At 37.9% G+C, this 16,223-nt stretch overlaps 1 protein-coding gene across 5 annotated transcripts in view; it reads right to left on the reverse strand.

The window, feature by feature from the left end:
• Positions 1-691: 691 nt before the first annotated feature.
• Positions 692-16,223, reverse strand: part of PANK1 (pantothenate kinase 1) — a 30,572-nt gene continuing 15,040 nt past the window's right edge. For 4 of the 5 annotated variants that reach the window (XM_084209998.1, XM_084209999.1, XM_084209995.1 and 1 more), the window contains 5 exons: positions 9,770-10,023; positions 8,059-8,235; positions 7,531-7,654; positions 2,807-2,932; positions 692-2,192 (listed from right to left, as the gene is read on the reverse strand). In XM_084209998.1, the coding sequence (XP_084066124.1) occupies positions 2,133-2,192; positions 2,807-2,932; positions 7,531-7,654; positions 8,059-8,235; positions 9,770-10,023 (741 nt within the window). In that variant the 3' untranslated portion in view covers positions 692-2,132. The remainder of the gene's footprint in view (positions 2,193-2,806; positions 2,933-7,530; positions 7,655-8,058; positions 8,236-9,769; positions 10,024-16,223) is intronic. The other variant, XM_084209996.1, reaches the window with a different exon arrangement.

Here is a 16,223-nt window from a genome sequence, read left to right on the forward strand (position 1 = left end):
TATGTGTGTGGGTTTTTTTTGTTTGTTTGGGTTGGTTTGTTTTTGTTTTTGTTTTTTTTTTTTTGAGAAGGAGAGGATTTCAATCTTAAAAAACTGCAGTTTTTTTTGTATTTGTTTACTAAACATTGTCTTCCTTCAGAATTCCAAATGTGAGGAATGCAAGAACATCTAAGTGACAGACATTCCCATGTCAAATTCCCTGCAAAAACTGACAATGGAGAGAAGGAGAGGATCTTTCTCTGAAACGAGCAGTCACATGGCTGATGTCGTGCTTCCCTCTACTGGTTACCTTAAGAATAACCTCTTAACATTCCAAAGTTTTCCTTAAAAAACCAAAACAGTGGACAAGTGAATCTTTATTTGAAGGCAAAACTTAGCCAATAACCTCAGTCAAAGTTTTCTTTTCTTTATTAAAAAAATAGAGGCACTGAGCAGAACCATCTCCACTTACCTCAAGCTCAATATTACAGAAAATATCAACTTCAACATACTAATATTATCTCATATTTTTGTTTACAGCCCTTTAAAGTCAATTTCAAGCAGGCAAAAGGCTTCAAAGACCAAAGCTTTGTTACGAAGAGTAAAAACATGTCAAGAATCAAATGTTTATCATGGAAATAAGTGGTCACAAAAAAAGTGTTATGTATGTCAAATCATTGCTTTCAAGAAATGAATTCCACAGATACATTAAAACTGTCAAAACAGTAGTGGTCTTTATTTCCATCACACAAGTTAACACTTCAGTTAATATTACCATCTTTCAACATTTGGGAGATATGTAAGTTAATGACTTAAAAAAGTAAAATATACCCCCTTCCAAAAATATACTGAATTCTATACTGTCCCTCTGATGAGTCATTTACTTTATGTGACATCACATACAGTCCTGCAAGACAAAATAATTTATGAATTGTTTTTCAGCCTCTCATTTGTGAGCCCTCAAGGTGTCTAAGGGAGACCAAGTTTATACATTCTCTGCAGCAACCTAAGTACATGGATTTCAAAGGGATCTCAATTCGACTTGGGAAAACAAATCTAGAGAGGTCCACAAATCCGAAAAGGTAGAAAATACTGTGTTCGAATAAACACCCAAATTTTAGTGTCCTGGAGAGGAAGTTAACATTAGTTTAGAAGCAGAAAATACTCCAGTCAGTATTTTTCTAATTTTAGTAACTGGGCTTTTAATAATGCTGTTATCAGCTGTTTTCAATTAAGAACAAGTTAAAACTTGCAGACTACAGAAAAATAACTGAAGACAATCTCCCTTTACCATCTAATACCAAGTTAATAACTTGGTATTAGTGTGAATATCTCTTTACTACAGAACTCTTCATGTTGATCAGAGGTTTTCATCAGAAGCAGATTTTCATTTTAGTGTCAGTTGAATAATTAAAATTTTAGTTCACATCTTCTTTAAAATATTTTATTATAAAGAAGAATCAGCCCTGCAAAACCAGTTGGCAGTCTCTTCGTGTTGCAATTCATGACCACTGAAAAATTACAATCTTAAACCTCCTGCTATTATGAAGCTTTCTCACAGTCCTCTGAAGAAATGCATTTAGCCACAGAATGATTTGCAAATTTTTTTTGGGGGGGTGGGGTGGGCAGAGAGATATTAAAGTATCTCATCTAATGAGGAAAGGAAAGGCAAAAAAATCAATGACTAGTTTTCACAGTAAAATGCATCAGCTTTGTAGTTTCATTTGAAACCAAGAACAAATCATGAAACGTCATGAAAATAAGATAAAAAAATCTCCTAGAGTGATTACTAAATGAAGTTAAAATTACCACACTAATCAGTAAACCCCAGAAGAAAAGCAGATGCCTCATATCACAGGTCCTACATTAAACAGTATCCATTTTTTAAAATAAATCCATAAAATCTGTTTGTTTGGCCACTTTGCACATTTTCCCCTATAAAATACAGTGTACAGAAAAAAAATCTCGTAATTCCCAGTATGAATTCTGAAGTATAAGGTCAAAACCCAGAAATTAAAGATCAGCTAAAAGGATTTTAAATTATTTACAAATCCAGCAGGTAGGACTACCATAATGGCTTCATTTCCATCCCTGTAGTGGCTTTCACTCTTACCCAGCAGCACCTGCAGTAGGAATCTCTTCAGACAGCTTCATCACTGATCATCTGTCATTTTAAGCATTTCTAGAAGAGCCCCAACAGCTCCAAAATAACCCTTTGAACAAAGGCAAAAGAAAATCAAAACCAATCAAATTCCAAAATAAGACATAACATGAACACAAAGTTTTCAGTTCTATTAAGACAACTAAAAGAATGTCAGCCCTGCCAAATATTTGCTTTATTTAAAATATGATTTAATAAGATCATCCTTAGGTAGAAAAAAGGGCCTGATACTGAAAAAGTCTTACATAGTTCTCCAAAATTATTAAAAAAAAAAATTACAACACCATAATACTGATGCTGTACTGAGACAGGGCAGTTTCAATTATGGACCTGTCCTTCTGGTAGTCACCTCAAAATTTTGCTTACAAAAATGAATTATACTTGAGGTTGCCTTATACCAGCCCACACAAATGAACATTGTTGATATCAGAGTCAGAAATCAAATACGAGAAATGGGCAATGTTTAACAACACATATCACAAGATTAGTGATCAAACCAAGGAGGTAACAAGTAGTATTTTCAAATGAATTAGTAAACTAAATAACATTAATGCAGAACTTAGCTTGTGCATTCAAAGCAATGGCATTTCTCTCCTTTCAAGTTCACCAAAAAGAACTACAAGAATTTTGTACTTACAAATGGAAGCTCGACACGTATTTTCTTACCTCATGTTCCAAAAACAGAGCTTTTAGCTGTCCCTTGGACCAATAATCCATAGCATATGCTAGCACCTTCATAGAAATCATATTAATTCTGAGGAAGTTGCCAACAAACACCACCTTGTCGATATTCTGTAAAATTGAATTTGAAAAATATACCAGAAAAATTATATTCAGCTACTTTATTTGCCTCATTTAACATGTACCTCTGCCTCTAATACAGAGTTAAATGGGAATTTAAGGTAACATTTAAATACTTAAAACTGAGAAGTCAAAAAATATTGCAGTTACTGATGGCTAAGTAGGAGACATTGCAAGAGCACAGAGGTGCAGAGTTTTATTCAAAAGAAAGTGAGAGGCTATTATCATAGATAATGAATATTTGTTTAAAATATTGAATAATGTCACAACCTTCCCAACATGACTCAGATTATAAGCATTTTGGTGGTGGTGTTTGGTATTTTTAATTGTATATGGCTGCACTGAAGACATCTTTCTCCCCCTGCATGTTAAATGAAGCAACTTTCCAGAGATCACTAGGATTATTAAATCCAGATGGAGAACCTCTGAAGGGTATCTGAGAAGGATTACATTAGAGATGAGAAGGAGCATCTTTCATTATCTATTATCAGGACTGCGACTCCATTTTCAAAAAGCAAGTGAAATGGGGACAACATAATAATACTTGATATGTATGGCATTCCTTTGTTTCAAAGCTCATTTGAACTCAGTTTTCACAGGAAATTAAGAATTTTTTGAACCATCAGTACTGGGCTGCCTATGAGAAAGCCACAGACCTTCCTTACTTGTATGTACACCACTGCAGTAAGCAGTGGTTCTGCGTGGTGTTTAAACAATGCTCCTGTCTTACCAAGGCCAGTTCTGCCTGGTATGCACAAAATTGCACTTGCATTTTGCATTGAAGTACCAGATGATGTTCACCAGACACTAGGAGTGGTCTAGAAGATTCAGTGGGAGGCCACATCCTGCAGATAAAAGCTTTTACAGAAGTCCTGAAGAGCCCTAGGAATGCATCTTCAAGAGCCTTCTGTAGAAGTTTGCCGGAAAGGCTGCACAGGGACCAGAACTAGCAAGGGTAACCCCTCTACACTGATCCAGCTCTATAAAGCCCAACACCTGGCTCTGCAGCAATGCCTGTGCCATGTCCAGGATTGTGCCTGTGTCACAGCCCAGGGGACATCCTCACTGGAGTAGCCTGCAGAGCCCCTCCCCAGACCCCGGAGCTCCTGCACCGGTGCGCGCCGACTGAGCGAGGGCCAGCCCTGACTGCCCTCAAACCCAACAGCAGCACAAACGTTACTGAAACCATTCCCTTCAGTCATCTACCTCCTCAGACTCTGCAGCCACATCAGCATGCATTCATACTCAGGAATTTATGAATGAAAATAAGAACTTCTTAAATTTCAAAACGCTGCTATGGAACATGGCCAAGAGCACCCTGCATCCTTGAGTAAGCAACTTCAGATAAAGGAAGGACAAATACCCAGCTAATTAATTTCCTGTAATGCCAGAGCATAAAACTGATTAGAATCTACATTTCAAATTCACGTATGATTTTTTCTGAATATAAAAACAAAGCTACTGTTACCAGAAGCAATACCTAACACAGAGTATAAAAATTACTGCAAATTTTGAATCTAAAAGTACTAGTCATATCTACAAGAATAACAGTGTAGACCAACATGCAAATTTCAATTTTGTTTCAAACATTCCTTGAGTTGACAAGGTGAAAAACTGCATTAATAATATAAACTTTCCTAAATTTCTGATCTGAACTAAAAACAAATTTAACATTTTTCAGAAGCTGAAATACTACTCTTAAGGGAGTCTTGTCAATTTACTTTTAAATTGTCCACTGCTGAAACTTTCAAAGCTGAAGGACAGAAATCTTAAACTGCTGAAGAGATGGTGGTGACATGCTTATTTAAGCCAATCAAATTACAGCAACCTGGAAAAGACATGCACTCTTTCACTCTGTGGGGTCTTGTTAAATTATTCAACTACCCTGCAGCAGAAAGCTATAGCATAGCTTTAACATTGCATATTCACAGTATTTACCAATATAATTGAATAGGGAAATCTATATCAATAACACAATAAAAAACCTGCATATATTTTTGCAAGGCAGCTGGTTCAGATGCAAACTTACATGTTCTGTGAGTAAGAAAAGTATAAACCAGGAGATCAGTCCTGTGCCTAGGACAGGCCATTTCAAAGGGTCTGTGGCCAAATGGTTCCAGACTATGGAATTTTTCTATCCCATTGCCAACTTTGTGCAAGCAAATTTGCTTTGAAGTTTTGCAGACAGAATATTTCATTTATTCCCCAGCCTCATTTTTTCCTGCACATATGCAAGTCATTTTCAACACAATATTAAAGCTGCAATCATTGGGAAAAACTTAGCAAATGTCATGCTTCAGGGCATAAATTGATTCTGTCAACCTAGAAAGGAGCTTTAGCATAACCCTAATCTAATACATACAAGCTCCACAAAAGAATATCATATTCAACTGTTTATTTAGCTCTTATTTGAGGATTTGATTCATCAGGCTTGCTGTAAGTCAGAGCCATGTCTCCCAAAGGCAATTTAGGTGTCTAGATAACTAGCAGAGTGATAGCATTAGTTTTTTTTCCCCAAGAGCAAGCTATCTGAAGATTAGCTTACTTGAAATGATACTGCATGTTTTTCTTTTGAATATAATGTAAAGCAACTAAATGAAGTTTTCATTTTCTAAAACTACAAAATCATTTACTTCAGGTGTTGGAGAAATTCTGCTTTGACACTGTGACATGAAGAATATTTAGCACATTAATTCACATTCCTCCACCAAATTCTATGGACCACATCAGTTTTTAAGAGGCCTGTCCCCAGAACAAAGATGGTAGGAACTTTTTCACAGTGACTCAGAAGCATCAGTTTCGCTAGCAGCCTGTCTCCTCCTCTGTGGTTCCCTGCTGCAACTCTCCATGCTTTGATAGCCCTGTACAATGCTGCTTGAACTCCATGCCACAAGGCAACACTGTAAAGAAGCTGAAAGCAAAGAGAACATTGAAAGAGAATCATCCTGACTGAAAGAGTTGAATTGTCAAGAAAAAAAAAAGTCTGCAGCCACTTTTCACAATGAAGTAAGGTTATCAGTGGCATTTGACAGGGGCATACACCGCAACTTGTGCTGATCAGGTCCTCCAGAGAGGAATATGAGCAAAAAACATAATAATGGCATACAAAATCTAAAGAAAATAAAAAATGAACAGCCTAGCAGTGCTGAAGAGACTTATATCGCGTGATTGAGGAAAAATGGCAGATGAAGTTCAAATTTAAAAAGTGAAATGACACAACTGAAAGGGGGAAAGATGCTTGATTATGCAGACACAATGATAGGGGCTCCTAATTAGCCACTTTTAAGATGATACCATAGAGGGACTGTTGATGATTTCTTAGAAATGAGTTCCATGCTCACAAAAATGAAATATTATGAACTTTTAGTAAAGGAGTTCTGAACACAAAATTTATCCATATGCCAAAATTTATCTATAAATTCATTGAGCGACCACACTCTGAATATCATATGAAGGTCTGATAATTCAATCTTAAAATTACAACCATAAAAGATTAAAAAGACAAAACAAAGCAGTGCATAAAAGAGTGTCTTTTTTTAGGTAAGGAGACCTTTTGTCTTGGAAAGACCAACAGGGAGAAGTATCAAAGGTTGATTTTTTTTTATTAAAAATCAAATCAAAACCCACACCCACAAAAAGCACTAATCATTAATTATTTACTATTTCTGATAAAGCCATAAGCTAGATGGGACCAAATTAAGTGATTAGATGGGAGTTTGGCAAGTTCCTTGGGTTTGTTTTGTTCAGTTTTTCTGGCTCTGTGTGTTGTTGATTAAAAATATAAAAGCGGCAGCAATTTTTTCTACCAACAGAATGCTGTGTGGCTAAAGCACCTACATATTAAAAAAAAATCACATAAATTCATTATCTGCCCAGAGCAGATGAAAGGTATTAGTTACCACATAATGGTAAAGGATGAAATCACCAGATAAAAGCAAGGGCCTGAATGTTTGGGTTTGTGGTGGGGTTTGTGTTTGCTTTTGGTTTTTTTAAACTGCTGGAGGCTGTAGTGTATGGATGGAAGAATCCATCCCTATTTATCATGATGAAAAGAAAATAATAAGCATCAGATAGGAGTCTCAGGAAGGAAAATGAACTGCATTTTCTTTTTTCTGACACAATGCAATGGAACTTGCATCTATCCAAACATTTAACACAATACACAATTTCAACCCATCCTGCTATGGAAATAATCCAAGCAAAATAGTATTCAAAATAAATTCCATCTTGCTACAGTAAAACCTGTAAATAACTACAAAGCAACAGAGTAATAATTAGTATTAAAAACACATTAATATTTATGCATTACAGCTTGAGAACAAGTGAACACTCCAGGCTGAAAATCTCAATGCCTCAAAGAGAGCTTTACAGGCAATTTTTCTCCCCTCTTCCGTAGCTTTGAAGCTTGAACAGCCTTATGCATCAAAGCACACACATAACAAGCCACAAGAGTTATGACATGACATTAAATACATGCATATTTACCAAGGCCAGTGACACATCTACTATGTCAGCAATTTGCATTTTTGCATCCTGATAATCTCACTGTGTTGTTTCTAAAGATTTTAAGCTCATGGTAAATAACTTACCTCGTTCAGTGCACACATGCGAGCAATAGAACCTATGTTGTTGGTGATGGTCACCAAAGTAGCTCTGGCCAAGTCCTCTTTACTGATGGAATCTCTCTTTTCTTTACTCATCATATGACCAAAGCTGTGTGAGGAAGACCAGACCATGTCTTTTAACATGAGATATTCAAGAGTAATAAAAGCCCTTAAAATTTTTAGCAATTAGCAAGCTTTGCTTGGATTTGATAACCATTCATTTGTGGTAGATTTGAAATGTGAAAAGGGATCTCATTAGAAAGGCAGAACAATGAGTAAGGACACTTCCAAAATAACTGTAATTTAAATGGAAGCAAACTGCATCAGGCATTACTTATACCTGTTTAAAAAAAAGAGCAAGAAGTAGATGAGAGATCCAAGGACAAACCTCATGACACACGGAGTGACATTTCCACATGGACACAGTGCATAGTCCAGGGATGATGCACTCAGTTTGGCATGCACAGGAAGTTTCCCAAGGGCCTGCTTACAAACAGCCCAATTAGCACACACCTTGAGGCTACAGCAGAGCCCTGCAGGCCGAAGCGCTCGTAGTCTCCTCCATAGATGTCCTTCACCAGCTTATCCACGTTGGTGCTGTCTCCTTTCGCGGCCATTTCCAGCGCTTCCTCAAACGTCTCGCAGCCAGTGAGCAAACAGCACAGGCCCAGGAACGTTCCTCCTCCAAGGCTGCAAAAGCACAGTCCCTTCAGCCCAGCAGCTCGAACCAGCTTTCACCACAACCTTCAGAGTGCCATTTGCAACATGCTGCACGCAGGTGCCAACTGCATCTCACAACCCCTCCCTCGAGGGGCCAACACTGACACTGCGCTGAGCTCCTATTTAACACAAGGGTGGTCTTAACCAAACTAGCCTTGGGTCTTTAATCCTTGAATAAGAGAATTGTACTTAAGGGTTAGCTAAGAGTAAGGTCCAATCCAACACCTCAGATACCACTTTGCTATTTGCAGCACTCTAACAAGTTTTCTGCACAAGAATAATTAACCAGCAGAGCACTCAAATGACTGAGGAAAGAATGAGCAGTGAACAAAGGTAAATCTATGAGGGCTGGCAGCCAAGACAGACCTTGTCCCCCTAGCCAATGGCAGAAAGCATTCTGGTTGGCTCCTTTTCAAAGCAAGCCAGCATCAGGCCTGAATGTTCTTTCCCTGCAAGAACTCTGAGCAAGGAGCACTCACTTGAATATTTTGTAAAGGCTCAAGTACAATATTTACTGACTACATAAATTTAGCTGGGACTATTTAACTGTGTACAACATGTTGCTAACCCATTAAAGCTCTACTTTGAACTTTTCAGTCTTACAGACATGACCTTCAACTTACTAACCTCTACACCCTCATTCTTTCTTGGCCACTGACAAAGTTAGCTTATTTGCAGTGACTACAGTCACAGCAACTGAAGCCACTGAAAACAGGGGGATCCGTGAGACACCACACTTGCACTTCATGAAAAAAGCACAGGAGGTCACATAGGAGCACTATTTAATCTGTGCTCTTGGATTATTGGGTTTTTCAGAACACATCTCACAGAACTGTAGCATACTCAGTATTTGAACAGTAGAAAGCTCTGCACACCAGCCACAAGACAGTATTGATTTCATCACCTATAACAAGTCGACAACACTGCAGTCATGTTTTCCCTTCCACAGTGGAAAGGATTAGAAGCATGTCTACCAAAGATGCCAAAATCTCTGTGTTTGAAAAAGACCCAGAACTGCAAGAAATCCAATGCCTCCCACTGAACTTGTACCCATCTGTACTGCAGATAGAAAATGGCTCATGGCTACCATTGTGGCAAGGGTATGCCCTAGGTAAGGCAATAGAAGATACATAATCACATCATGTGCAGTATACAGAAGAAACTTTAATATGTATCATGTACCAAAAAACAGAAAGCAGGGGAGAGAAGACTCGTTTGCTGGGACAGTTTTATTTTGGTATTTCAAAGAGATGGGAAATAGGTAAGAACACCAACAAGAGACTAAGGCAGGTCTAAAGTTGCAAAGATCAATGATTTCCCTGACACAGATTCTCTCTGAAGGTATCCTAGGATATTTTCAGCCTTGTAACTGGTAGGTTCCTAAAAGAAATGGGAATACATGCACAATTTGGAGCTGTAGCTACTGATCACATTCTCTAATTTCACCTGTTCAGTTGTGAAGGAGAAAAGAGAACAAATAAAAAAAAAACAAAAGGAAATTTACCTGGATCCTGTAACTCTTTTATAATTGTCCTTAGAATACACAGCTAGGATGCTGACCCCTGAGCCTATGTTAACCAGCAGCATAGGATATGGATTATCAAGGCAGTAAGGCTTTTTCTGGCACTGTTCAGGATCTGTAGGATTTTCAAAATAATAGCACTCTGGTTGGCCATTGAAACCAACAGAATCAACATAAAGGAGGCCCTGGATCAAACAGTCCAATTCATCCAGTTTATAGAGCTGTAGATCAGCCATCTGTAAAAGAATAACAAGAAATTAAGAAACACACATTTCCTAGCATAACACAACACTGAGAAGGACAAAAGGTTCCAGTGAAGCACTTTGATCACTTTAATAGTAACACATTATGCTATTAAAGCAGTACAAAGATCTAAGCATGAAGTCTGAAATAAAAATTCACTATCTGCCTGACAACAGGTACCTCCCAAAACAATGATGTGCTACACAGTAATGCCATCTAAGTTCCTTTGCCTTTGAGACATTCTGGGCTCTGCAAGCAGGAAATATTTCTCCTCATTCATGTTCTGATGCAATAAATATCTTCCCCCTAATTCCCAGCCCAAGAGGAGCTGTGCTCTGCAGCTTTTGAGAGGTATCAGACATATGCTTACACAGCAGCATTCCTCAGGATGCAAAGTACTTTAGCTCATCATCCAACCACATTTTTCAGCAATTTAATAAAATTTCCAATAGAAGAATTAAGATCTTCATGTTATGTAAATGCATTAAATATACAGTGGATTTTTTTTTTTTTTTACATGTCACTAGTTATTCTGGTTAATTTTTGAATTACAATGAGCACTTTAAAATGTCACATGAAAAAGAGAGGCATAACCCCTATGTTTGGTAAAAAAACATACAAAAAAATCCAAATAAAAAGGTTTTCAGGCCCATGCCCCCAGCAGAACATAACTTAAAGAGAAGGCAGATAACCAGTAACAAAACCTGACAAAAGACATTCCCTCTGAGATCTTGCAGGTCACCATGACTGTACTTCAACAGACATGCCTACTTGCCACAGCATTCTATTCACTAGAATTATAAATAACATCCCTTTCTCAAAACAGGATACTCTGACCAACTGTAGAAACCTTCCTTTCCATTGTTAAGTAGAGGAGAAGGCAAAAAAACCCTGTAAAGATGCCCATCCAAATCCTGAGGTCATTTTCATCCTCATGCATGCAAAGCAGGTCATGCCTAACTCTACTTTCTGGAAAAAAAAAAAAAAGGCAGCACAGTTACACAGTACACAGCTGGTTCTTCAGCATTTGCATCCTGCAGTATGTTTTAATAACAGCTAATGGAGAAGATTTACATGGGTAACTATGTCCTATTTTTAATTCTGGAAGCTATATTAAGTCACTCTAAAGAGGGAAGATATTTCTGTGGAGCAGCCATGGTCAATAGGTTACATTCTTTTAAGCTATTTAAATCTCCCCTGTTAAGACTTTGCTCTACTTGTACACAGCTCTAGCTTGCCCTAAGTGAAAGCCATCCCACTCTTTGGGTCTGTCCTTTTGTTTTACTTGCCACTCCTCAAATCCTGTAACCAGGGAAAAGAAATAAGAACAAAAAGACCCCAAACCAGCAGTCTCAAAGACCTCAATATAGATCCCGTTATTCATAAGACAAGTGAGAGAGGTGGAAATAATTTCCTCTCGTTTCTGTCTTTCTTACTGCAACTTCTGCAATACCTTTTTTTTTTTTTTGGTTACCACATTGCCACACAAATTAAAATTTTAGACATGCAGCATAAAAGACTTGAACCATTTAGCTAGCAAATAGAATAAGCATAATTCATGAGAAAAAGTTTTTCAAGAAATGTTACAAAATTCTTAGGGGCACTTTGCAAATATCTTGGGTTTAATCAATTTCTAACTATTAGACCAAGAGGAAAAGCTCCAAGATATACACAAGACAAGGTATGATGCAAGGTATCAACATAATAAACCCTTCATGCACTGTTTATCACAATGAACATTGCATGGAGTCCCCTAAGTCATCCCTCCTTACAGGATTTATTCAGTTCAACCAACATTGCACATACCTGGATGACACAAGGAAATATTCTGTACTACCCATGATCTTTCCCTAGGTTATGTGCTGTACAGTGGCAGTTTCCTCACCTTGGTGTGTAAGTTGGATGCAGCACGAGCAAACACAATCCAACACGTGCACAAATGTGCAGTGAACCAGGAGCTGTTGTACAGATGAGTCATTAGCAGGGGTATGGTCCCTACTGTCCAAACCCCTACTCTAATACAACCCAAATACCAGCCAGAAGCTGCTTTTGTCTGATCCATTCTACACTTTTACAAACAGGTAAGCACCAGTCAGAGACCTTGCAAGACACAAACAAGTAATACAAATCAAAGAAGAACACTTTGACACCAGTACAAAACCACAGATAAATCCCTTGATTCTACACTCTCCAGTCACCTCACCAACTCTTTAAGAACAGAACAAGAGAAACTAATCAGGTTCCTTCTCAAGCACTACACATAAAGCTTTTATTAGGTCCAGCCCTCCACGTATAAAAGACACACTGAAATTTGTTCTGCTTTTTATAGCTCCGTGCTATATTTAACAGTTGATATACTGTAAGCAGAGTCCTATTACTGCTTTCTTTTATGTATGATATTCATAGCAGACTGAAAAACTATTTTCCTGTGTCATTGCAAGTCTGGTTTTGATTTTTGGAATAATCAACACAGGCATCAGTATTCTATGTCAATCCACCTTTCTTCAGAGAACCAAAAGCTCTGCATCCACCAGACACCCAAGGCTCCAAATAGATGACTGAGCCAACACTGTTCTTATTTCTAAACAGAAATTAGGGCAAAGTTTCAAGAACTGTAGTAACCCAGTCTTGTACAAGAAGGCACAATGGAGCCACAGTCACAATTCAGTCCCTTTGCCTGCATACACAACTGTGTATTTGCTCACAATGTCTCAAAAAACCGCACTCAGAATAGAGGTACCTGGAACCATTGTAACTAATTTACAAGTAGGCAAATATTTCTTCCTGCTGCCATAACCTGACCTACCACACTCTACTCACCCTCAACTTTCAGCTGTTCAAACCTCTTCTCTTTAGAGGAACCAAAATTTATGTGCAAATAGGGATAACAAAAATGGAAGCTGTGTCTAGAAGCATATTTTATTTGGACGTTTTTCCTACAACATTTACAAAATGCATTTGCAGATATTTTCTGGCCCTTTACAATTCCTAACGTGAAGGCAGACAGCAAAATGGTCAACTTACCCTACTCTGCGCTCCTGCAACTATATTTAGGACAGTGCCTCTCTAGAGGTTATGTCAGAAAGTTGTGCTATGAGAAGAATAACTGCAGAACAAAGTAGTATACAGGACCCTGGAGGGAAAATTTATGATGATTACAGAGGAACCACATGGACATTTTTTTAAATAATAACTTTTCTGCATTATAGCCAGACTGTAGCTATTCCTCTATTTTTAAGACTGCTTTTTAAATACTGGGGAAGGGAACAAAACACTTTAGACCTTAAGAAACTCTTCAGGACCATCAAAAGGAGCGACTTAGTACTTCAACCATGCTTGCAAGCAGGTGCAACACACCAAAAGAAAATAGCCAACATTTCCCCCTATGACCCTGAAATACCACACTCCTGAAACACAGTTGATTTAATGATACAAAAAATCTGTTGCTACTGTGTACAGATGCTATTCCAAGAAAAATCAAAGACCATCTCTTGTACTCTTGCAAGAAGTGCTGGAAAATTGTGTTACCTGATGAAATTTAGATTTGGATTTCTTTGTTGTTTGCCTTGTTTGTTTTTTAAATAGTATAATAACATAACATTAAAAAAATATATAACTGTATTCAAGCACCAAGCAGTATAAAAAGAAAAAACATGGTACCCGCTTGTCTGTGCTTTCAAATATGGAAGCACATATGTCAAAGACTTGGGTCCCATTTGTTTCTTATTACAGGTGAGCAAATGCATCCACTTCAGCAAGGTGAAGTGAAACAGCCCAGTCCTCTAGAAGTGAGCTGAGGGCAGCCATGACATACATGCTCTGGGGTTGAAGTCCAATGTATCACCATTGGTGTGCAGACATATTTTCAATTTTCAGCTCATGAAACATTTCACCCACTTTTACTGTATTCTGGAGAACACAGCAAAGTCTAAACCTAGATGCAGTTGCAAGTCCATTTTTCGCTTAGACTTTCAATGAGAAATATGATATTTTTTCTGTAAAAAAAAACTGTTAGGAACGTAGCATCTGGCTATTTTTTAATTATCAATTACAACAGCCTCATTTACTATGTTACTATGTGGCTTTTATGTCTGCTGGGCATTGCTTCAGTTTTTATTTCTTAGAATAGCTTACAATCTAGCTTTTCCTTCCATCTCTTCTATTTCATAAAGACTTTGCTTTCTTTATATTTTGAGTATCTTCACTTCAAACCCCAACCATGCTACTTTATGGAGCTGAAAATAACTATCCACATTCAAACAAGACAAAGTCTAAATGCAAAAAAACTGGACATCCAACATCCACTGAGGCAGAAGATTCACTCTGTATCAGCTTTGGGCAAAAAAAGCACTCATCAGGAATTCTGTGCAGAGCTCTGCCCCCTTTCACAGAGAGCCCTAAGGATCTCTCCTCTCTCTTGGCAGGGAAGAGATGCACATTGTTTCTTCCATTCCCTCTGAAGAGGTTACTTTACCCATTCTCTGGATGCCTCTGTCAACTCCAGCCCAGCCCCTACAGCCTGAACAGCTGCCTCCAGCCCCCTCAGCAAGAAGATTTTTGAGTCTCACACTAACTGTGAAAGAGTTACACAGCTTACTCATCCTACAACACAGGACAGTGAGTTTATTTGTTTTAAGATGAACACAGTCTATAAGTCATCCTCAGGCATTCAGCTCATAGCACAAAGTCAAGACTTAGAATTAGCTAATAACTGGCACAAGAAAATCACTATCCAACAGCCAAACTCACTTTTAAATCATTTTCCTTTACAGGAAGGTCAAGGCCTGAGTTTGAGTTTCTGTTGGTAAAGAGATTTCCTCCTTCCCCTGTCCCAAATGTTCCTGATTAAGTGATTGGGCATTTTTAGCACAGATGCTGCTCCCACTGAAGACAGCAATAAAATTTCTATTAAAACAAGCCAGGTTCTGCAGGTGTCTGTTCAGGAAAGGAATACAGAGATCCCACCTTTGAGCCACTACAATCAACAGAAATTTTATAATAGAGCCGGTTTTAATCAAAAATCTGACAAGTCCTTCCTCCCCTCATCCTGCCCATGCTTTACATTTAGTTGCTTTACAAAACTGAGTGGCAGCCTAAAAATTTATTCCTCATGACATGAACAGCAAATTTCTGTGCAAGTAATGGAGGAGTCACAGAGCACAGAGAGATTCAGCTGATAAGGGAGTAAGTCTAAATACTCCTTAGTTTCACAGAAGTGGTTACTTGAGCATTTACAGAATATGTGAAGTGACATAGCTGGGCAAAGGAGGAAGGATTGTCAGAATTAGGTTGCAGATTCATCCGTGCCTTAACACGGCTGTTACCTGAAAATAAAGACTGCCAGCTACAAAGACAATTCAGAGTCATGCAGAGAGGAGGTAAAAAAAGAACAAAAATGCAAGAAAAACCCCCCTAGGCTGGAAACAGTCCTTTTGGTGAATTACTTACTGATGCTCTCTTCAATGAACATTAAGTATAACCACATGGTTGGTAAAATTATTTCTGTGGTCTAGTTTAATGAATAGAGTCGATTTTCCTACTTCTAGGGTAAGCACTCAGATCTTCAGAATGAGTCACATGATTTGCCAAGCTACTGACTGACAAAAGACCTAACATACTGCCAGCATTCAGCAAGCAGACCATGGAGACTTCTTCAAGTATCCACCTCTCCAACACTGCAGATCATATGAAGGAGGTGAAATAGCTAAACCTAGGTACCTTGGTAGATTTATTTGCCTTTTTATAGAAAAATAAACAGTCTTAAGGTAAACAGAATATGTCTCACCCTTGTTTGTTATTTTTTAATACACAAAAACAACAGAGATGTCTAGATCAAACCTATTTAACTCATTTAGGGATTCAAACCCAGACAAAGGAACAGAGACAAGTAACAACAGGGTATTTGCCTCTCTATTTTAAGGAGAAAAAGCTTCTATAAACTTAGAAAGCTTCCTTCCTTGGGATTTGAATGTCGTTTTGCAATGTATTGGATCTTTTGTCCTAAATCCATGCAATCTTACAGTCACATTGAGAAATACTGTGAAAAGACAAGTAACTTAAAAGCATATACAAAGGAAAATAAAGGGCCAGAACAAAAGCATGTTAGCTAGATCAAATGAATTTACTAACATTTAGCCAGATTTTTTAATTAAAATAACATTCACAAACATACCTTAGTTTTTCCACACTGCTT

Source organism: Fringilla coelebs (assembly GCF_963513975.1).
Source record: "Fringilla coelebs genome assembly, chromosome: 8".
In the NCBI taxonomy this organism is placed as follows: Eukaryota; Metazoa; Chordata; class Aves; order Passeriformes; family Fringillidae; genus Fringilla; species Fringilla coelebs.